We start from the raw sequence: 24,242 nt of genomic DNA on the forward strand, positions 1-24,242 counted from the left end.
GTAAACTGATTAGTGAATACACTCTAAGATTACTTTAGTGGCAACCCTTTCAGTGATATTAAAATTTATTACCATCATTAAACTTCTTTATTTTTGTATTCTAATTAGAATAAACTGAATATGCTTCCTGCTCCAAGCATACTGTAACCTAGATTAAAGCATGAAGCAAGAAGTGGTAATCAGAAGTGTGAAGGGAAGTTTCCCTGGGAAAAGTTTCCAGAAGTTTCCCTGGGAAAAGGGAAGCTGTGCATTGCTGTAAGATGATGCAGTTATGAGTAATTATGGGGGAATCACAGTGGTTTTGTGCATTGGAGGGAAAGAGAGTGATAGTCATTCAGTTCCTCACAGAGCTCAGCTATCTGAACCAACTAACACAGCCCTTTGCTACAAGCCCTGCTGAGACTCCCTTGCTGGAGGGGCTGAAAGCTGGATTGTGGCCAGTGACCCTGCTTTGGAGTTATTATCAAGTTACATGTCAGCTTAACATTCAATGGACTCAACCACAAAATATCCACACGGCTTGGCCACAACTTGTAGAAAACTTATGATCCATATAGCCTTTGACTCACCTCGCACAAGCAAATGAGTTAGCAACATGCATTTTATACCAAGAGAAGTAAACCAACTCCTAAAAGACCTCTTTATCAATTACCTTCTTGACTAAGCAAAGACACAGTTATTCTAATTCCAAAATAAACCTTTTTCCAATGTGCTGAAATAACTCTCTGGTAATACAATTTAATTCAGGAAAGTATATTACAGCAGTATTGGTTCATGAAATTCGCAATAGTATCCCAGTTGGTGGAGTGATTCTGACTGAGATTTAAGCACAACTAAAAATTGCAGCTGAGAGCAAGAGTACAGATAGGATACAAGTAAACTTGCAAGAAGAAAACAAAACAAACAGTGCCATAACATAGGCCAGGCCCACATTGATTTCATTTTTCCAAATGCTATTGCTGAGCTAATAATTTCAATGTTTATACTCTTTCCTGATTTAATATTGAGTATTCTACCTGAAAAAGTGAAAGACACGTGATTCAGACAAAATGATCGCACAACTTCACCTTAATGTACCACGATACATCTTCATAACTGTTGAAGTGCTTTTACATTGTTACCCTCTTCTGGCAGCGTTTCCTGACTAAGGGTAGAACTCCCAAGCAGCATTATAGAACCATAAAGAGCAAGATTGCTTTCCCCCGTCAGTTTTGGAAGTACTCCAACTTTCAAAATAAGTTTGCGAAGTACATCTTTTTCTAAAACAATATTTTAAAAAATCCCATATTTTTAAGCTATGCAAAAAAGCTCAGTTATAGGGAAAACATATATTTTTGTTAATGAAAGCCAGAAAAAAAGAACAGAACCTAAGAAAGGTTCTTCAAGCATAGATGCAGCATCGATTAGTGCAATTAATACTATGGAATATCAAGAGACTGAAAGAGTAACACAATATTTATTCTACATGATCTGAGAACTGCTGCCACGACCTCTCCCTAGAACTACAATGTGAAGTGCTGTTATATGTCAAAGCCCTAATATGTAAGGAACTGCTCATGTTTTACCTTCTTGTTGTTCAGATGAAGGTAATAGACACCAGAGTCTAAAAGATGCAAAGCACAATGAAAAGAAAAGGCAGCATCTAGGAGCAAAGAAAGAGGGGACAAAGACGTTAGTGTGACAGAGAGACACTAATGACTTCAGAAGGTGACCCTTCAAACTAGGTTCCTTCATTAAAATTAGTATCTTTAAATTACTTTAGGTGTTGTCAAAATTAGTATGTGAAAATATTTGCTGTTTCCAAAATGGCACGTAATGGAAAAACATTTAAGTAGTAGCAATGACTTTTAATAAATATTTAATGTTAATGTAGGATTAAGTAGTTCAAGTTGCACATTGATCAGCACTGGACATTATTACTTGGTCCCTAATTATTACCTAGTACAAGTTCTTTGTGCTGGCACAAGAAAAATTAGGAAAGTTTCTCTTTCAACATGATAAAGAACAGCACGATTTCTGTTTCAAATATTTGCTGCGGCTTTTTAACGGGAAAAAAAAATCCTGTGTCCCTAAACTATATCAGATAGCACAAAACCTAGATTTGGATTAAGATATTTTATTAGTAGACAGATACATGATTTTCAACCATATTTAACACATTTTTTGCTAATGATCACACCTCTGTAGAGATGCCCATCCATCATTCCTTTTACATTAAATGGTATCAATATTTCAGTAATTTCCATTAATTTAAACAACAGTAAAAGGTTGAAGTCCAACTTAGCACTGACTTAATCAAAAGAAAATAAACACCCTAATGCACATCATAAGCTGCAATGTGGAGTAATATACATAGGATGTTATGAAGGTTTCTTGGTAAAAACCTTGCCTTAAATGAGCAGCTACACAGCAAAACAATATCTATGAGTGCAGGATTTCTACCTGATCCTGGAAAATAGTCACTCAAGTGAGATCGCAAGTAATTAGCATTCAAGCTACACACCAGGGGTATACTTGGCAGGCAATATATAGAAGTCATTGCCAAAGCGAGCTGTGCTTGTTAAAGCTTACTTTTACCTTTATTCTACACATACAAGTATTCCAGTCACAAGTATGCAAGTACCAAGTAAAATCTGGACCAGTGTGTGTGGTATACTTTAAGCACCATTCTTTATGTTTACACACACATGCAGGCACACGCGCCTGTCCTCATGCTTTGTGAATAAACTACTAATGCTTATTTTGAGTATTTTGCTTTGCTTATTATACATCATCAAATAGTTTGCACGTGAATTCATAAAAGGTCAAATTATTATTCCATATATGAATTCTTCTCCTCCTCCATTTTCATGTATCCGTTTCTGCTTTTTTTTTTCCTTTTATCTGTGTCTTGTGGGCTATGGCCTTTTTTCAAAAGAAAACAAATGTTTTAAAATTCAAGGAAAAAAATAAGACAAGTGACAATATCTCACCCTGAGATGATACAGCACCACTCCTGTGCTGAGGATATCATCATCCATGGCCATTAGATGAGGTAAACTAGAATCTATTGTTACTCCAGCTTTTTCTTTGTTGATGTCCACACTGTATTCTTCCATGATGGCTTTCCTGTCTGTCCATTTACTTGTCCAGTCTTTGGTCAATTGCTCAATCTTAAAGAATAGGAGAGGAAATTGTTTCACTTACTAAGCAAGTTAATTTTTCTCATACATAAATTTCTTCAGAAATAACAGGATATTTTCCATTTACTGGATGCAAAATTCTTTCACCAGTTGCAATGCAGGTGTATTTCTAATTGCAGTACATTTCTGTAGCAACAAAAAAAATCAGGTAAAAACTGTACTACCATCGAATGAAGCAGGTTTAATCTTTTGAAGACTCATTCCCCCAAAATGCCAGAAAGATATATGATCATGCTAACTAGTTATTTTGCCTGTCTTTAAGCAAAACTTAAAATGAAGATCTCCAAAACCTTTCTAGGTCACCAGTGATCAAATCTTCTTAGTAATTTGGTGACTGCACAATAATTTCCTTTGAACAAATCAGAGGAGTTTAATCTTAGAAGAGAGAGGCTCTGTATAATGAATTACTGTGATATACTGAGACAGCTTTCAAACAAGGAGTAGGTTGTGCAGACTTAGTGGTATGCAATGGACAGTATCCCATTGAGGACACGAGACTTTCATCACAAATTGGTAGAGAGCACCCAATATGCATTATGGATAGCTATTTCTTGCATATTCAGAGCAAACAGGAAAGGATTAGGACAAAAACATTTTCACTGTGATTTCAAACTATGGCAATGCTATCCCCTTTGGCCCAGTGAAACAGGAGAGAGTTACAGCATCAAATAGATCACACACACCTTCATTTCATTCTGAAGAACCAGCTCAGTCAGATTTCCATCCCTGTCATCGCTCCAAGAAGGACTGGAATTCCTCTGTACAAAAAACAGCCACCGAGATCTACATATTAGTTCCCTTATTCACAACTGGCAGGCACGTTCTTTCACTCTCCAGGATTTCAAGGAGATGAACTCAGGAGAAGGAAAGACAAAATACACAGACATTTGATACTGCCTTCTAGCATCTAGCCTACACCTCTCTAGCTATTGCACGCAAGTTTTTGTGAAGAACTGGTGAAAGAGCATTAACAGAGAGATACTTCTATGTAAATAAATCCTGGACTGCATTTCCAGTCTCCCCCAGCAAAACATGCTCCCTATGGCACGGAAAACCAAGACGCTATTATTATTCCAAAGGGGAAAAACACAGACTGTCAGCTGTATTGTGAGGGCTCACAGATGTTCACAACTTCTTCTGGGGGACAGAGTGTGCAGGCAGGGTGAAAATTCCAACACTATTCAGGCCTACTAGTTCACTTTTTTAGAAAAGGGGATTGTAACAAGTCTGGCAGGGAAATCACCTTAACGATTAATATTTTGTACTGTCTTTGTGCTTCCATATCACTACAAATAAAATATTTCTATTTCACGTTTTTTATGGACAACAAAACTATCTGACTCCATGAAAGACAGCAAAGGAAATCCTTTCTGATCATTACACAACTGCTTATACTCCAGGATTATCAATATAATGCCAGAAAAAGGAGGAATGACAGAAATGCAGTTAGCCTTATAATTATGGTGAAATCACTCAGAGAACAGTTTAATAAACATGAAAAGATAAACAGATGGGACAAAAGTCAGCTAGTGTAGATACCTAAAGTACCATTAGAGCTCCAGATGGGAGGTGTTCCTACGTACCAGTTCAAAGCTCATCAGCATAGTCTTCAATCTATCAATTTCTTCTCGCAGTTCTCTGATCAGTTTTACATTTGCATCCTGAAACATTGAGACACAGATGTTGGAAAAATCATTCTTTAAACATTTCTAGCTAAAGAAATCAATACAGAGCTTTTACAAGAGCCAGGAGGAGAGGAGAACAGGCACATTCACAGCAGTACTCCTTGCGTCACTGTGCCAGGCCTCTGGGATGTGCTGCCTAGGATGTAGGTGGTTCCCAAGTTTAATAGGTTCTCTTTTCCGATAAACTTTGTTCCATCTTTTTTCTGAACATAGACCTACCATAGCATTTGTTCCCATCATCACAATAGCTGGACACATCACTACTTTTATGGATTTACCTTCAAAATAGTCCCATCAGGTCAGAAAAATGCTGTTATTTCTGTCATGAAGAGGAGGAAATGAGACTAGAGGACACTAAGTCAGAATGTCACCAGCCGTGGTACTAAAATCCTTTGCAGCTGATACAAAAAGCATTTCCTGCCTGCTTGTGTGGAGGCATTTATCTCACTTTCAGAATAAGCACCTCTGCACAGGCAGTTTCTGGAAAGCAGCTTTTTGCAGACAGTTCAGGGAAACTCAAGAGTTAACTTTTTCTGGGCTGCCAGTGACGCTTTGGCTCAGGTTAATTTGCAGCGAGGGGAAGAAGGCAGCTAGTTGAAGGGATGGAGCTAAAGGCCTAGCATGGGCTGTGCAAGAGATCGGTGGGCATGCAAGTTTGGAGGCTGAGACGTTGTATGTAACAAGAGGCCAACGCAGGAGGACTGTGTTTACTTGCCTGTGGCCTGTGACAGAGTTGAGAACTGCTGCTGTGAAAACCAAACACAGTGTTGCTGCCACTAGTGATGTCTAAAAACTAGTTACGGGCACTGGTAATAGGGATGTGAATTAAATTTGGGAAACCTTAGATTAGCAGGGTTTCCTTCTGCCCAAGATTTAACAGAGTATCATTAAGAAAGCAAATAAATGAAGTACATCTCTCAGATTCTATCCTTTTATCTACAGACAAAATCTTCATGCACCCAGGCCAAATCACGGAAGAACATTACTAAAGTTGTAAAGTCAACTGCTCAAAGATCAGGAAATGCTGGAATCAAGACTTCTTTTTTTGAAAATTTAATTCAGTCCCCTTAAATTCAGTCCTTAACTTACATGATCACTGTAGGATGGCAGCCTCATGCAGAACGCTAGGTGAAGAATGCTCAGTTAAAGACCAACCATTCAAGAGTTTTATATTGCTAGCATGTGTGATCATAGATCTTGATTATTATGTGCTATTTGAATTTTGCTGTGGAGACAGACAGAATTATGCATTTCCCCATGAATATTTTTTGTGCCAATTCTCATCACTATAGCGTCTAAAACCACAACTGCTAATCAACCTATTTTAACAGCATGTCTTTGATTGGAAGAGTTTACGTTTTTCCCATTTGATAAATGTGGACTAGGGGTAAGGATGGAAAATGATGAACAAGCACACATTGAAAATTTGCTTTAAGCATCTGGACCAGCATCAAACAAGAATGCTGCAGCAGAGGCAGTGACAGAACCCAGTCCTCCAAGACAGCATCAGGCCTTCCCCTTAATACCATGTCACCTTTTAACTTGTGCAGTCTGTGAAGGACCCCTGCACAATCAAACAGATGAAACTGCCATACAGTCAGAGTTCATACCTGGAACAGGCCTACTTTATGCAATGAATGAAGCTGGGGTTCTGTGGCAAAAATAGTTGCCATGTATTTAAAGGCTTCATCATTTTGCGTGCTGAAAAGAAGATAAATTGAGACTGCATAGGCTACCTTAAACCTGGTATTTAACTTCTGAATTCTTGACTTTACAACCTTAACAGAGTTCATTTAATATGCCACAAGGAAGGGCTGCAAGGGTTATGCACTTACAGTAACAGGTTAAATAGTAACAAATAATCCTAACACATCTGTAACTCCGCCAATATTTAGGATAAAGACATAGGGTAAATATACATATTGTAAGAATTAAAAGAGAAGGATGATTGAAACTCAATGGAAAGAGATGAAGGATAAAAAATAGGTGTGAAATTCTAAATGGTTCAAGAGGCAGAGGACTGAGGCTCCTTTTTAGCTCTCATTAACATGGGAAAAAGAGGTATGAGTTTTATTCAGAGAGCAGATATACTGTATATACCTTAAATAATGCACACAACAAAATGGAACAAGAATGAAAAGCAGAACCCAAGGCCTCACCTCATTCACTCTGGGCTTGTTAATGATATTTTTGGCATTTGAAGCATATCTCAAGGTACTCATGGTCTCGTTGTAGCTGGAGCTGGCAGGAGAGATAGCTACAGACAGAAAAAAAATGGAAAATAAATACTGTTTTAGAAAGTAATCCATTTAACTCACTGCTTTTCAAAAAATGGGACATTTTTAGTCTTGCTTCTTTAAAAAACAAAACCAAAACCATCCTTAGGGATATTTTATTAAGCTCACAGAGAATGTCTTCTCAAGATTGTATTTATAACTGAATCATAGAATTATAGAATTGCCTAGGTTGGAAGGCACCTTTCAGATCATCGAGTCCAGCCATGAACATAACACTATAGCTGCATTTCTCCGATTTTTGTGGTGGTTACTGAAGGTTATGGATTACCTGTGGACTAATTTGCAAGAAACATAGTTTTAAAGAAGTGCGAGCTGTTTGAATTCAAGCTATCAACTTCTTATCCCCTTTACCCCTACCAGCTCTGTGAGTTGCAGAATGCTGCATATGTATCACGCAGTATAGAATTTTACGTAATTTGGCTTTTTTATCGGAATCAACAGTCAAGCAACCAAACCTCACTGAAATCAATGGATGTTGGTAACTGAGTTCCTTAGGCTTCTTTGACATGAATGTCCCTGCCTAGCAGCGAGCAAGCTGTGAGAAAGCCAACTTCATCCTGACCAACAGCTGGATACGAAGAGCCTTACTAACTAATGCCTTACACCTCACTGTTTCGGCCACCAAGAAAAATCACCGTTCACAGATGTTATTTCTGCACATACACGTTTCTTTCAAACTCTTGCAATGGATCACTTTAAATCAAAGCTATGACCTTGGAAAGACTCTTAAGCTTAACATCGCGCACAATCAGCATGCCTTTTCATTTCCTTGAGTATCCTATGAAGTATTTATGAAAATCTTTACAAGGACAGATTCTAAGTGATATAGCTGTCTTCTCACTGCAGTACAGGTGTATTTTAAGGGGGTAGCGTAGTGCAAAATGTTAACAATGAATAGAAACCAAACTCACTGGCAATCATAATGGTCTTAGAGTTGCCTCCCAAACTGTCCTTCAAAAGCCAGGTAAGGATGGAGTCACGGTATGGAATGTAAGCTGGTCGCCTGGTCCCACTGATGCTGCCTGTGGAAGGACTGTCCGCATGGCTGCTCTCCCCTTCGCTTGTTATGGTGTTTATGCTCTGGCAGCTGCTGAACATCTGTGAATTTTGTGCTGAAGGAGAAATACCACAGAGCTCAGGAAAGGGGTCATCTCTTTCTGTCATGGTTATTTAATTTTCTTAGATGCCATTACAGTTTGTGAAGATGCCACACAACTGTTCTCTTCAGCCTTTTGTTGTAAATATAGATAAACATTAACACACAGCACATGGTGAGCAAGCCTTATGCTTTTATCACTACCCTTCAATATAAAGAACTACTATGCTTACCTAAAGTGGAGATGACAATTCCAAGTGTAACTAATGACTTGTTGATATTGGCACCTTCGGTAATTCGATCTTTACAGTAACTGGGATCTGCTCTTTCACTGTAGCACACAAGCATGGAAAATACAATGCAAAGAAAAAAAAATGCTCCATTATTAACATACATTCATTATGATAAGCATTATGTATTTTCCTGACATACAAGAAAACAGAAATTGCAAGCTTTGTAATTACAAAAACATACGCTTTGAATACTTTACATTGCACTCTGGTTCAGAAAGTCCAAACAACCAGGAGCCAAGGCCGCTGCCACAAACTACTGTTAAAGACTCATCAAAACATAAATTCAAGCCTGAACTGTGCAACCCAATCATAGTGGTTCTGAATTAAAAAAAAAACCAAACACACATTTCACAGCTCTGCAACGGTTCACTCTCTTCACTGGCTCAGTGCAAAGGTCTGTATATCCTCTCAATGCTACTTTCTCTGCTCAGACATGCATGGCAATTTACATTCTTGAGAAAGAAAAATGCCCTGTTCTCCAGCTGTTCTGTAACTCTTCAGCACAACTTCCATCTTTCTACACTCTGTGACATCCACCATAACCACATGTTCCTCCCTGAAATGCATAGCTAAGATCAGAGACTTAGGAACTTTTGTAACATGAAAAACATAAGCAGTGACATATGACTATTTTCTCCCACTTATGCTAGGCAGCCATGAGGAATACATTCCTTCCCCGCCTCTTTTCAAGCTCAGATTTGGTAATTCCACCAATAGCTACTGGAAAAGCCACTTAATAAGAACACCAGGTTGAATGGAATTACCTTAAACGTATGCAACAGCACAATATTGGATCTGAGGACCCAGGAATTACCTTCCTCAATGAAATCCAATACCCAATACAGAAGAGCAGGTGACAGAGACAATGTTACCTCAATATTCCTTGTTACTGTATACAAAAAAGTCAGGCTTGTTGTTAGTTTAATGAAGTTTTAAAATATTAAATTTCATCTTTTAAGGCAGTACTACCAACATCTTCAGAGAAAATTACCTTTTTGCCCCTCAGTATATTATTACCTGCCTGCAAGGTCCACTAAGTTGATCTTGCTTGCAATTTCAGAAGGGAGATTGTTCTCCAATATAGCCTGAAGAGAAATATGTAAATAAGGAAGATTATTCCTCTTAATTAATTAATGAAAATAAAATAGATGTGCTCTTTTGTTTGAAACGGAGTTGTACACAACTGTCTCACTGCCTTTCTTCGTGACCTTGACCCACTGACTATGTTCAAACCATTAACTCAACAGCTTTCTCACCCAACAGAGAAACTACCCTCTTATGCTGATTTCCTCTTGAAAAAAAACCTTTACTGCCTAGCGACTGTGAAAGGCTTTCTTGTAGATCTTGCAGAGGTATTTTCCACTAATGTATTCCAAAGGTCTTTTGTGAAACTACTGAAAAATGCCCCGAAATGTTCTGTGATTACAGGATGTTAGAAATGTGAGATAGAAAAGGTCTATTGGATCACTGAACGATTTCCCTGCCAGGGAAGGATATAATTCCTCCGGAGAAAGGGTGCATTGTCTCTGGAAGAGTACTGGATGCCAAATGCTAAAGAGATGAGCACATCTGAAAAGCTGGACAGATACAAAATTTTGGTAAGTGTTAAACTAATGCTATACTTCAGTTAAGGATCCTAAACAAGTGTGACAAAACATAACTTCAAACATATTTACATGTAATTTTCACAGCATCCTAGAAGGGGTATTGCATTTCAAAGGGCTGATTAAAACTTCAAACATTTCTTTTTACAGTGGGTCTTTGGCATCACTTCTGACTGTAAGCTTGCATGAAGGAACAAGAACACTTCAGTAAACACTCAACACATCAGGTGGTGTAGGAAGAGTAACACATCTGCAGTGTGATCCAAAGGAAGTAAGTAACCGCTTCCACCGAGATTATTTCGAACAGCACAAAACAGTGACAAGTAAACAATGCACAACACATTGAACAATGCTTTTTGAGAGAGAAGAGAAAAGGAAGTTGGATTATTTTTAGCTAACCTGAGTGTAGTGGATGGTGAAGATAGCATGGGATCTGCTGCTGGCATTGTGAATATGTGTAGCTGCTGTGATTCTAGAGAGAAGAACAAACCATTCAATTACAAAGGCTTATTTCCCTGTATTCAGGGAAAGCAAAAATAACAAATACAGCAGATAAATGAAGATGAAGGAATGTGAAATTTGGAAAATATGGCAGGCTGTATTCTTGCATCTGATCACAGAGTGTTTGGCAGAGGACCTGGAAGGCTGGAAATTGAGTCGGTTAGAGGTGGTTTTGTCCAACAGAAGCACTCAGAAGAAATATCTTAAAGCAGCCTTACAGCACAGGTGTAAGGTGTTGCATAAGGGTAGAACAGAGCAGAGACGTACAGCCAGCAACTGCATCATGCAGCTCACCCCCAACACCACTGAATGCACTGGCCTGGTACATTTTCTCCATATAGTTCCATTGTTCTCATTTTTATTTCTTGGTACTTCAAAGGGTCCAAAAGGCTTCATATACCGCTTCTGGGGCTCCCTTCTGTCACAGGGCTGATACTGTAGTTTTACACTGTTAGAGGAGTCCAATGAGATTAGCCAGTCTACCCGTATAAGTACCAATGAACGCTGTAATTCACTCGTGTACCACTTGCTTGGCTTTACCATGTGGACAGACCATCCGTCTCTAGCCCTCTGGCCATCAGGTACCAGGCACAGGAGGAGGAGCAGCAGCGGCACTCTCCCACTGTCTCTGAAACACAAACTTTTGGAGATTCTACTTTCTTTGTTGTTGTTTTGATTAGACAAACACAAAGAAAGCAGAGTTTTGCCTAGGGCAGAAGCCAGGTCACGGGTCTTTTGTCACTCTTGGAGCATGCCTTGAATATTGTCTATATGTGCAGCACTAAGCATCGGTTTTGCCAAGCTTACTCTCAACAACAACAGCCAATTTTAATAGTGCACACAAGGACTGTGGAACCACATTTTTTGTTAGGAGCCCAGCTGTCAGAGTACTGCAGAGTCTGGCTGCACCAGAGAGCTGCAGCTGTGTGTATGCCCCTGAGCTGCTGCCAGAGGCCAAAGGACTCCGGGATTCTCCTCCCTATTGCTCTGTGCTTCCCTACACCTCCACAGCCATGTGAGCAGGCTCTGCCAAAACCTACAGGCAAGTCTAGTGCATCATGGTTACAAGCTGAGGAAGCAGGAGAACGTGAACTAGTCTCCAGATGTTGGAGGAGGAAGACAAACAATTAGGTAAAGGGCAGAAGACAGAAAACAGCTCTACAGCAGCCAGAGAATATAAGGGAACGGCACTGAAGTTTATAAAGCAAAAGAGAAATAGAAAGTGCCCCAGGATTTGGAGGAGGAAGTGTTAGTACTCGCTTCTCAACTCCGACAATACACGGGGTAATTGGAGGGCAAGTTCACATCTCAAGTACTCACAACCCACGTAAGCATTTTTATGGGAGAATCTGTGTTAGCTTTTCATATATTCTATTTCACTGTGGCATGTGGTATTCATTTTAATAGTTTTAACTGTTCTAATAATATTATCTAGATTCATTGATTGTTTTGCTTTACACAGCATCGAGGATATGTTTTTGGAAATTTGTATTTCCTGCATTTTAAAAATTCTATTCTTAAGCATTTAAGACTGAGTCTTGCAAAGTATTAAGAGAAAAATAAAATAATAGCACTGAGAGTTACAACAAAAATAATGATTGCATGTTGAAAATCCTGTTTGTTTATTTTAGAATGGACAGGTGCAGCCAGAGCAAGCTGGAGATGGCCTGATAAAACCAACTGATGGTAAAAATGCTTTCAGTAAACTCTGCTTGTTGTTAGTACAGGAGCCACCCTCTCCCCCATGAAAGGCACCACCCATGCTCAAGGGGAGCTTCCCCTCCTATCTTTCCTGTATAGTCAGACCTGGATCCACCATGTCCCATTCAATCCTCTCCTGCCTCCAGCCATATGGGGCAACTGCAACTTGTTCCCCACCTTCTTTATCCCTAAGATCTTGCTGATGTTCTTTTTGCATCATTTCCCAGACAGCAGATGTTTTAAATTAGTTTGTTTGCATTTATAATGTGCTAATAAATACTCTATAGAATATTTCATAAAAATAAACACTATAGGCAAAAAGGAGTTTCCTCTATATTCCAAATAAGTTTTTGAAAAGTTATTCAGAAAAAGAAGTAGTTGCTTGGTTTCATGCAAGTGACATAGTTTGAAACTTCAGCATCACAAAAACCTACACACAAAATATTGAACCTCAGATTTTGTTTTCTCCTCATCTTCTTTTTCCTTAGCAACAAGACGACTATAGGATTACGCTAGCAGACAGACTAGAATTTTGTCGTTCTTTTGAAAAAATCTATTCTTACCACAGAGTTGCATCTCTTGATTACTACAAGCAGAAGCAGCAAAACTTAATCCTGCAGTATATTCTATGTTTTTTCGATAATGCGGCTTAGTTTTTATTTACTTCCCAGCATCAGTGATATTCTAAAATCTTGGCCTCTCTTACGATAAGATTTAATACGAATTTTGGAACTGTGATTTGTATTTGGAGGATCCTTTCAAATACAACTCTTTTCTACCACTGTATTAGCAGTTGTATTGATATCCAAGGCTCCCTGTGGAATACACAAAGAAGTGTCTTGACTAATGAGAACTGAAATCACTGGCTTCACTGGTGTGCCAATTCCCACAGTTCTCTCATAGCAAACATGCATGGTTTGGACTAAGAACTTAAAAAAATACTTGTAAAATTTAAAACAAATAATTATAAAACACATATTTTTATAAATTAAATTAAAATATACTATCTTTTCAGCAGTTTTAAATCACTAAGTTACACTAACAAGTGAGTTGAAAGCTATACAATCTAAAGGGTCACAAGCAAGTGGAGGAGAAAAACAGAAGTCTGCTTACAGCAAAATGTTTTCCTGGCATGCATTTTTTATCCCAGACAGATGGTTGAATTTTGTGGGTAAGTCAGCATGGGATCAGTTTTGAAGAAACAACTTCATGAGTGCTTTTAGCTGTTATTGGGATAATATGAGAATATGTAACATCTTATGTGTACATCATGTGCAGGATCATAAAATCTGACATCCTGTCACAACAAAGCATTGGCAACACTGTCAGTAAAATAAACATTAATGAAATCAACACATGGTGAAAGAACTGTTAATTAAAGATGGAGCTGGTTTGTTTTATAAAATACCTTTTAGCTATTCCTTCTTCTAGAAGTTCTACAACTTGCTTGTAGTCTGTAACTAAATGTTGAGTCAATCCTGCCAAAGATTTAAAAAGAGATAAATGCATATTTTTCTCAGGAAGTTTCAGTCAGTTTACCAACAATTTACCCAACATCAGGGCCATAAGGATCTTCTGCTGGGATGCCAGTCTGTTCTACAAGCAGTCTCTCAACTAGAGTAACTATTTTATTTTTTTAAAAAATATTTTCTTTTTAAAAAATAAAATAAAAAATTGCAATCCATTCTTCACGTGCAGTGACGTCAGTACAAAAAATGCCTCATACCTTCAAATTACAGACCTTTTTCCAGCTTGTCTGCAGAACAATAGTATATAAAACAGTATAACTGAAACTCCGTAAGAAATTTACAGCTCTGTCACTGCTACTAACTAGGTACAGATCCTGTAAAGAAGCTTTTTGTCATTGCCCCTGGATAATGGCTCTGCTCACGCAACTAACAGAATTAGGAGTCAACCCCTGTGAATATTTACCGTTCACTTAACTAGGCTTCAGCCTGCAACGCTTAGGAGTCTTCACGCTCTTTTCTCCCCAGGGGGTACCCAAATAATTATATCAAACATCTGGCCTTTGCATAACTTCTGCTTTCAGTTGTTCGTTTTTGGTTTTTTTGGTTAGTTTTTTTTAATTTGATTTTATTTTTAAGGGGAAAAAAACTTCACTTAAAACAAATGAAAGAAGTGCTGCATTGCAGAGCCTGCTGTGCTGGAGTGGTGGTTGTGACTAGCAGGGCCCCAGTGGAGGGCAGTCTGCTGCTGTGCTGTACTGGCACTGCCAGCCCCTTGCAAAATGCAAATTCCAGCAGACAGACAAGATTAACCTCAACAGCCTTGTATTTCACATAAATCCAGTTTAGCATGCCTCGTTTGCATTTTATGGCGATGATTAGTTATCATTTGTACTGCGGTACACCTGAGTTGTGAAGCAAGACTTCGTCATACAATACCTTGTAAAACACTCCTTTGTGGAACATTTTATCTCAGAGCTGGAATCCAGGGCTACTTCCTCCCTCTGGCTTGGTTTGTTTTACTGAAGGCCACAAAAGTGTGGCTGAAGGCAAAGTACTGAAAAATGTGATTTATTTGGATCACATAATTTATCTACTGCTAGAATGTAAGTCAAGATGAATATAAAATTCAACAAGTCTGAAATAAGTACTTCTGACATGGTTAGAGAGAGTCTATCCTTACATGATAACAGCTTGCTTCACGTTAAATTAAAGCAACATCTAAGCCAAAGCTGGGAATTTATTTTAGTCCTTTAACAACTGATACACATAAAGAAAAATAAAAAAATTTGTATCACCCACACTTTTAAAAAAACCCTAACTGTAGTGTACACACTTGCACACACACCAAGTACAGGATGATTTTCAAACAAAAGCATTTATTCTGCTCTCTAGTGTCCCTTTACAATACATTAATTCCAGAAGTCATCACATTTTCCATTTGAGAAAGAGGCCCATTATTATTTTTCCAACAGCACTGGGATCTTCAAAGCTCAGAATATGGAAACTATTATTGTTTTCCCAGACCCTTTTTCAGGGTCTTATTTAACTGAATAAAAATCCAGTTATAAAATGGAGGCACGGAAGAAATTCTCACTTTTCTGTAAGTACTGGAACAGTAAATCTAGCACAGAGTTCAAAACATTTAGTTTTTCAATAAGGTAAATGAAATATTGTAAATGTTGTATGAAAAGAAATGACAAAGTGTTCTGTTGGCTGCTAGAACAAGAAAGGTCATTTTCAAGTCCCATAGAAAGATCAAAAACACTTGCTCATCTAGAAATCTGCCTTGGAGTAAGAAAGGATCTCCCCCAGAAATCTGTCTCAGAGTAACAAAATAGATTGCATCATTTCCTGATTTAAGAGAGGCCGATTCCTTAACAGTGCAACCATCTGTGAGGGAGAAGTTTGAAACGATTCCAAACCCAAAGCACTAAAACACTTTCAGCATTTTAAAGGCTACAATCTCACAGCCTTTACATGGAAAAATGATGGGCTGGAAACTATTCAAAATACTCAGTGTTCAGAGCTGGGACTTCCTGACTGGACTTGCAAATGGAAAATGCATTGCCCAGAGCATCTAAGCGTCCTTAAAGGGGTTAAGTTTTCTGATTTTCCTTTCTGTCTCTTCTTCATCCAGTGCTAACCGTACTCTGGATATCATTGACACCAAGCACACAACTGACAAACTAATAGTACACTGGGGAGCTCCTGATCAAAGTCAGCAAACCTTAAAATTGCTGATGGTTTGCAAGAAGTATGATGCAAATACAGATGCTAGTCCTTAACATACTGTATCTATGGGAAATAATGGAAAATTTCTGAGCTTTGCTGATGTTCACCGTTTTTATTTCTCCCATACAGCAAATTGCCTGAAAGGGGAATACAAAACAAGCTTCCCTTCTAGGAAGCTTGCTGGTAATTCTGATCTCAGCCATCTAGCTATTGGAAACAATATTCATGTGCTCTGATCCCACACAGAGAGACTACATATAAAACTGCAAAAGGCTACTTCAGGCACATAGAAGGCCCTAATTACAGAGATCAACAATTGTTGATTGCAACAATATATTACTACAGTTGAGAAGGGCATTTTTTACCAGAGTAGGGAACTGCTTCATTTTCTTGGATTTGATTATTAAAACCAAGCTCAGGTGTACTGCTCACCTGCATTCAGAAGACCTCTGGACTTTCTCACTGCTGCTTATTTTTCATATGAGCTAATGAGTGTAATTCCAAAAGGAGCTACATAATCATATCTTCATTAGTCCCTTGCCCCAAAAGACAACAGAGTTGCCTCAAGTAAAGCAAACTGTTACATTTCTTAATTGTGTAAACCGTGCATATTTATTTATTAATATATAATCATATACACAAAACTAAAAAAAATAACTATGTCATCTAGCTGTTGCCCTAAGCCACTGACTCATCAGCCTGAAATTGCTTCTGTTCACATGCTCTCACAACAGCATCTAATTACACCCCATGATGCTTTCAGTAGAGAAATTACTTAATTTTTCCTGCATGCGATCAGTTTTTCTAAAAATGCAGATCACATTTATCATTAAAATTAAATTTTTTCTTATAGTCATTAACACAAGGATTTTTGGAGGTTGTCGTAAGATACAGAGGGAGAGAATCTAAAATGAAGTATTCACACTGCATTTACAAACATGGCCAGAGCTGGCAAATATTATTTAGGTTAACCTTTTTCCATTATCCTTTCCTCTTATTTTACAAAATCTAATCCCTTGGGAACTTTTATGGGATATTTCAGAACTCTAGTATAATACTGTTCCACTTAAAATTTTTAGTTGTGTCTAAGTATAAAATACTTATTCAAAAGGGGAAAAATTAAATAATAATTAAAAAAACCCACCCGTCCATCCACCCAACCAAAAAACCTCTGAAAAAACCAGAACTGGAAAAGAAGTGACAGATTTGGCCTGGAAGGTTCCAGTTGAAGACAAAATAGTGACAAAAGGCAAGCCAGCCCATTGGCAGAAGCTATAACTTCATTTTCTTTTAAAACAAGGAAAATCCATTATGTGCAGCCAAGGAATCACTGGAGATATAAGGCCTGAAAAAAGGGATGGAAATTGCCAAGGAAGGAAGCAGTTTAAAGACCTTTTCTTGTGTGGTGAATGAGCAGCTGCTAAAAGAAAATAATTAGTAACTGTACTCCACCAACAATGAAGTTCTCCAATAACAAGCAGGTAGAAAGAGAATCTTGGAAAGACCTCAATAAAGGCCAAATGTCTATGAATCTGCTTTTCAAAGAATGGTAAGTTTGCCATACTAATGAGACCATCAATTCATCTATTTTCCAACTCCCCTTAGACAGGATGCTGATGTGCTGGGAAAGCACAGCTGAAATAACCAGAATGCCAGATAGTCCCCTGTGTACAGGACCATGCAAGTTCAACCCTTCCCAAGCACTTATTTCAAATGTTGAGAGGAGGAATTGGTAACAACCGTTCGTTGTTAGATGTACGGTGACTGATAGTGCAGATGCCCCAGGGAATGAGAGCTGGGAATTCCAGGCTTCATTCAATCACACAGTCAAGTCACCCTATCTGTTGTCACATCTTGCCTTAATCTCTGAAGTGAGGATAACAGTCTCCCGTGTAATGGCGTGATAAAGAAAAAGAGAGAGAGAAAAGTGAACCAGGGAGAACAAAAGGAATTCACAAAACCAACAGAGACAAGAACTCTATTTAAAAGCCAGAACAAATCAGTATTTGATCTGATGTGACAGGACCAATACAATTCTGTGTGATATGCATTTTGCACACTAAATGCATACCCCCCAGGTGTTACTACCCACTTGGTGGCCAGCCAAGCAGTTGCGGTGTCAGTGATACCAGAGGCAACTTTGGAATCCTGCCCACTAGATATAAGGCATGCTGAAAAGGAAACATATGCATTTACTTTCTAAACAAACTCAGTATTTTTGAAACTTGCATCAGTCTGGAAAAGGCTCTTCCTTCTGATCTCCACTGTAAAGCTACTATGTATGATTTTGCACTGGTGCACTGATTTTGAGAGACATCCTTTTTGTCAGATGCTGGTCACATAAATGGAAATGTAGCAGGTAAACTTTACATAGGGAGTTAATCAATTCACAAGTACCAATGACCAAGCTCCAATTTAAAGCTATGTAAGATGCTGAAGTGAAGGCACCAATCAAAAGTGAAAATTAACTGGAAGTACAAAAACAATGAGAGAGAAGATAAGAACTAAAATAAGACAGACAACTGAAATGGAAAACGTAGATATGGGTTTTTTTTCATCTGCTCTGTGTCACCTGATTTGAAAGTTATGATTCACTAGAAAACACAAAACCACCTGAGGGACTGCTGTTGCAAGTGGGAATTAGAAAGTGTGTGATGTTTTTAATCATATAATGCATCTACACTACCCATCCTATGCTTTTTCAGTTTAATGAAGGAAATGAAGGTCATTGGGTTCTCACTTGCGTATTAGAGATTTTAATCACTTCTCATGGCCTGGCCTGCAATATCAAACAGTTGAGTTTATCTAGTTGTTTTATTATTATTATTTTGTATATATACTGCTGCCAAGGACTGAAACAGGTATGGAAGGACCTTAGGCTGGTCTGGAGAACCTGTGTAGAGCTGATGGTGGTGGATTTCTTGATTAAGATAAGATTTCTTTAAAATGAAAGAAAGCAAAACACTGTAGCTCACACATCACCTATGCCTGTAAAGGCAAACAGAAAAGTGCAGGATATCCAGCCAGTGGGATAACAGAGGCAAAGCTTTCCATGTGCTATACATGGTCATATCAACAATCAAAATATTTGAGGAAAGTAACTCTTGAAGAGTAGAAGCAATCAGGATCATCTCAGGAACATATGCAAAGATACATACAGACCCGGTACAGATTTACTTGAAATTCTGACACTAGTTGTGAAGCCCACTCTCACCTTGTACATATGGTCCTGTTTCAGGGTGTTCGCGGACTCGAAGTGTATAAGGTTTCTTTCGGTCTGACTGTTTTAACAAATCTCGGACGCGCTCATTATAGATTTCAAGAAAACTGAAAAGCCAAAAAAAAAAAAAGGAAAGTTAAATGCACACAATTAAAAAAAGAGAAAGCATACATTTAAGCAATGTCACTACCTGAATCTTAGATAAATCCTTCATGATAAAGTTAATGAATTAGTTTTCATTATCTCTGTTACTGCCCCTTCCCATGCAGTGCACATGGAAAGAACTCATAGTAGCAAATTTCCAAGAAGCATTCAATATTTTATTTAAAAATTCATAAAATATCATTTTTTAACACTAGTGAGTTCAAATTCCCAGATTTCAAAACGTATTGTTTCATTAGATCAATGGGAAAGATCAAAAAGAATGGAATGTAGGATTATGGCTGAAATTTAAGAGTTAAACAAACAGGAAGTAAATTTTTAATAGACTCCTATTTCAGCTGTCTATACAAAACGGCATCCAAAGAACTATACTGAGATGGAAAACTAAAACTATCACTTTCTCATCCTTCCTCTGTGTTCTCTCCCTTGTTCCAAAATGATTATCATCTGAGAAAACAGAAACAAAATAAACTAGTCTTTACTTTGTTTGATTACCAGAATATGTTGTTGAAAGCATTCATAGCATTGCCCAAAAGAGTGACACACTTACCTGACCTTTACTCTGCAAGATGCTGTCTGGTCTGAGTAATCATCTTTCCTTGAAAAGAGGCCCTGCATAAACCGAAGTTCATGTAAATTTTAAATCCATCAAAAAAGTCAAACTGCTTAAACAAATGCAAGTGAAATAAAAAAGAAGTACCTCACATATACGTGGTGTCAGCCCAATGGATGCCTTCAAATAATAAACAGAAACAAATTTAAACAATATACTTGCTATCACTCTTGCAAAACTTATTTTTAAATAAAAGCCAAGTTATAAGAAAAGGACAGAATCATAGTGTAGCATTAAAGTGATGACCGTATGATAGATTACAACACAAACTGCTCTGGAGTGTAGTTCAGAACAGCGTGGCAGTCCTCTACTACTCCAGCTGAAGCACCTTGCACGTGAAACACTGCCAGGGACTTACGTGCTGTGTAATGTCATCTGTCTTAGCTTCAGTGCAAATGCTATTTATAGCAGAAGTCATTTTAGAGCCACTTATACAGCGTCGATGAGGAGTTTAGAGGCTTGGGTTAAAGCCAAGAGCTGTTTGATGTAAAGATACTGGACATGCCCATGTCAGAGGTGTCGCAGGCTAGATAAAGCCAGGCCAACACTGAAACTAGCTTGACATCATGAATATTTTGTTTATTCCTTATTCTGCTTTTATTTCTTTATACTTTGGTGTCACAGAACAGGCTTGGAACAGTTTTATGTTCTAGATTTATAAACCTGATCTGTCGGAGAGAATGGAATATGGGCTGCCAACAGTAGCCAAACTAGCTGATTTAAACTTTGCCAAAACAGTCCACACAGCACTCAACTAACAGTGTGGTTTTGTGTGATGATCTGTTCTTATGACATGATTGCTCACACCATATTTTCTAGTATTTTTAGCTGATGCTACGTGTAAAGGCTTGACTCTCATTTTATACATATAAATACCAAATAAAACATATATAGCATTCTGCTCAACAAGCACCATAATCACAGTTTAAAAGTAAAGCGATGTTTCTGCTGGACATCCCACCTTCAACCCTAAGTGTAAAATGAACAGTGTGACTCACAGGCGTTCCCATCATTGTGTAAGTTTTTCCTGAACCAGTCTGTCCATATGCAAAGAGGCAGATGTTGTATCCTCTAAATGCACCTGACAACACGGAAGTGCCAAGGTCCTGGAACACCTGAAAAGACCAAGAAGAAACAAAACTGACCATGAATAATATGTGTCCTTATAGACACTCTGCATTATTTGTGGATCTTGCAGCTTTAATAACTCCATGGCAACAAGGATCTTCACGGTATTTGTCTTTCTAATTTATCAGACACAATGTTAAGCGCCCAACATTCACTACTTAGATTTTCCTCCCGATGCGGGTGTGCCAAGGTCAGTGCTGATACCGAGCAGCAGTGTTTAACTGTGGTTCCCTGCTTGCAATCTTTTATTTTATACTTAGATTGTATGAATTATTGAGGTTATATTATTATAACCCCATCCCAAGGTTTTACAGCCCTCAGCATACATCTGACAGAAAGGCATGATCAAGGCTTTTTGACGCAATGACATTAATAGGAGCATTAGGCATCAGAATTACAGGTCAAAAGCAAAGCGAAGTCTAACTCACAGCCTGCAAGCAGACCTCACCCAAGTAATGCTTCTATCTGAACCATCTGGTCAGCAAGTAACACAACCAAAGGCTAAATACTTTATTTCCTGTTCATGCCACAAGCACAGTGATGTGCCTTGTTCTGCTCATCATAATGTAGAGACGGGAACTGTTACCACCAAATCAGTGTCAGCCTCTAGGGGCTTCCAAAGCTTGCACTGATCCCACAGTGGCTGCAGAAGTTGGACCATGACAACCAGACTACTCATACATAAAGATCTGAACAGTCATTCCTTCTGCTTTCCCTGTTCCTCTTCTGGAGACACAGCTGACCATGTTCTCAGCACATCAAAGCCTCGCCATAGACCAGCTGAAAGGACATCTGGTAAGGTTTGCTAGGAAGTGCATGGTGGATCAAAAGATTGCAGTAGGCAGGCTGCCAACCCCTTAGCACAGGTTTGTCCTTTCAAAAGAAACATTACAAGTATTAATGGTTTTGCCATTCACATAGAAAACTAGCTAGTATATATAGACAGATGCATACAATTTCAGTGTTTCACTGCTGTGAAATCTCATCCACTGCCAGGGCATTTTCTTCTCCAATGGACAGGTAAATGTACTGAACCTGATATAAAAATCAATAGTAAAAGGTATTTTATAAGCATCACCACTTTGCCTAAACAGCCCAGAAAAGAGATTAAAAATCCTCTCCTGAGATTTTTATTTTCAGATCATATTTTCAACTCAAATGGAGACAAGATGCTAATTTCTAGATGAAGAATCAATAATATTCCCATTCAGCAGAATCTGGCTACCCCTGCCTGTATTTGTAAGGGCATGTGGCACGTCAGAGCATTTGCTTCATTAGGATTATCAGATCAAGGGACTTTTCTATTCAAAGAGTAACAGAGAAAGTCATAAACAAAACACATGGATACGAATGTAATATACAAGGGATAACAAAGATAGTGACAAACTCTGCAGTTACTACTGGACAGGCCATTAAGAAATTGAAGTATAGGACTTCCAGAGGACTTATAGCGGCCTTCCCGTACCTGAAGGGGGCCTATAAGAAAGATGGGGAGGGGCTGTTTGCAAGGGCATGTAGCGATAGGACAATGGGCAATGGTTTTAAACTAGAGCAGGGTAGGTTTAGATTAGACATTAGGAAGAAGTTCTTTACCACGAGGGTGGTGAGACACTGGAACAGGTTACCCAGAGAGGTGGTGGAGGCCCCATCCCTGGAGACATTCCAGGCCAGGCTGGATGAGGCTCTGAGCAATCTGATCTAGTTAAAGATGTCCCTGCTTACTGCAGGGAGGTTGGACTAGGTGATCTTTAAAGGTTCCTCCCAACCCAACACATTCTATGAAACCAGCTGCCCTGTCCACCAGTGTGGGATGGAGTGACCTCCAGGTATCCAGGCACACGGGGCTGGCCTCCAGGGGCTGGGCAAGAGGAACCCCCAGGTCCTGGAGTCCACAGGGGGCCAGTGGCCATACACAGACCTTAACTGTATCAAGTTTACTATTGGAAACAACTTATCTATGGTCTTGAATAATTAGATCAAAGCCAAAAGTCCAGAATATACACTGAGAACTAGTAGTTCACTTGCAGCACATCTGGTTAGTAATTCCTCACCAAGGACAATATGCCATAAAACGGTCAACTTCTATGGACAGGAAGGAAAAAAAAAAAGTAATGCTAGTACCAAAATAAATCTATGGTACATAGTTGACGAACGAGTGAACAAATAACTTACACATTAGCATGATGGTTAAAAGTTATGCTGAAGAGGCCAATCTACCACTTTCACCTAATAAATAAACACTACTTAAATTAAAAAAAAATAATATTATCATTCTGCTTTTATAAATATCAGCATATACAGAGGCATGGATACACATTATTTGCCATCACAAAGATTTAGAATCTATATCAAGAACCCAGAAGTGCACATAAAGACAGAGAAAGGGCTTAAGAAGTGAATGGTAGAGAAGAAAGCCACTGAGAAGCACTTGGAAATGTCAATTTTAAGGTGTCACTATGGAAGGAAAGTGCATAGTTCAAGAGAAGAGGAGAAGAGGGAAGTTTATGCACAGGGATTTTAATAGCCTGATGTTATCATCAAAGGGGGCTTAAAAAAGGACCAGGCAAAAAATTGAAAAACAGCTAAGAAAACAACATTCAAAGCATCAGGTGAAAGAAAGATGAAAAAACAGAGCAGCAATTACAAAGCAGTTTCTGAACCTTGTAGGCAAGGAGGAAAAGTTGCATTTGATATGTATGGTAAGGGGAAAAGTAAGTTTCTTCCTTCCAGCGGCAGAATGTGGTTACCACTAGAATCCTCTCTCAGAGCTATTACAAAAGTGGTGCTTCTGTTACCCACTTCAGATACAAATGTTTCACGATTCCACAACCACAACTGAGAGTACATTGTTCCTTATAAATCGAGCACATACTGGAAAGTATAAAATAAAAACATAGGCAGCACTTTGTCCATGAGACTTGCCTTCCCATGTGTGGGAAAATGTAACTGCAGGGATTGGGCTGGGGGTTGGGATTTCATGGACATTGCTTGTAGCGGTGTTTCGACATCTGTTTTTATATCCCTGCATCTATGGGAGCCCCACTTAAAAATGATAATTG

General features: G+C 38.6%; 1 protein-coding gene across 1 annotated transcript in view; it reads right to left on the minus strand.

The window, feature by feature from the left end:
- The window catches only part of STARD9 (StAR related lipid transfer domain containing 9), a 113,484-nt gene that overhangs the window by 41,431 nt on the left and 47,811 nt on the right, over positions 1-24,242 (minus strand). Inside the window, exons 4-16 of the mRNA XM_063331549.1 lie at positions 21,054-21,170; positions 20,143-20,175; positions 19,993-20,054; positions 19,275-19,387; positions 13,768-13,837; positions 10,557-10,629; positions 9,571-9,638; positions 8,494-8,591; positions 8,076-8,276; positions 7,027-7,124; positions 4,766-4,843; positions 3,866-3,940; positions 2,973-3,152 (exon numbers count right to left, since the gene is read on the minus strand). Coding sequence (XP_063187619.1) covers positions 2,973-3,152; positions 3,866-3,940; positions 4,766-4,843; positions 7,027-7,124; positions 8,076-8,276; positions 8,494-8,591; positions 9,571-9,638; positions 10,557-10,629; positions 13,768-13,837; positions 19,275-19,387; positions 19,993-20,054; positions 20,143-20,175; positions 21,054-21,170 — 1,266 coding nt within the window. The remainder of the gene's footprint in view (positions 1-2,972; positions 3,153-3,865; positions 3,941-4,765; positions 4,844-7,026; positions 7,125-8,075; positions 8,277-8,493; positions 8,592-9,570; positions 9,639-10,556; positions 10,630-13,767; positions 13,838-19,274; positions 19,388-19,992; positions 20,055-20,142; positions 20,176-21,053; positions 21,171-24,242) is intronic.

The sequence above is a fragment of the Chroicocephalus ridibundus genome, chromosome 4 (genome assembly GCF_963924245.1).
Source record: "Chroicocephalus ridibundus chromosome 4, bChrRid1.1, whole genome shotgun sequence".
In the NCBI taxonomy this organism is placed as follows: Eukaryota; Metazoa; Chordata; class Aves; order Charadriiformes; family Laridae; genus Chroicocephalus; species Chroicocephalus ridibundus.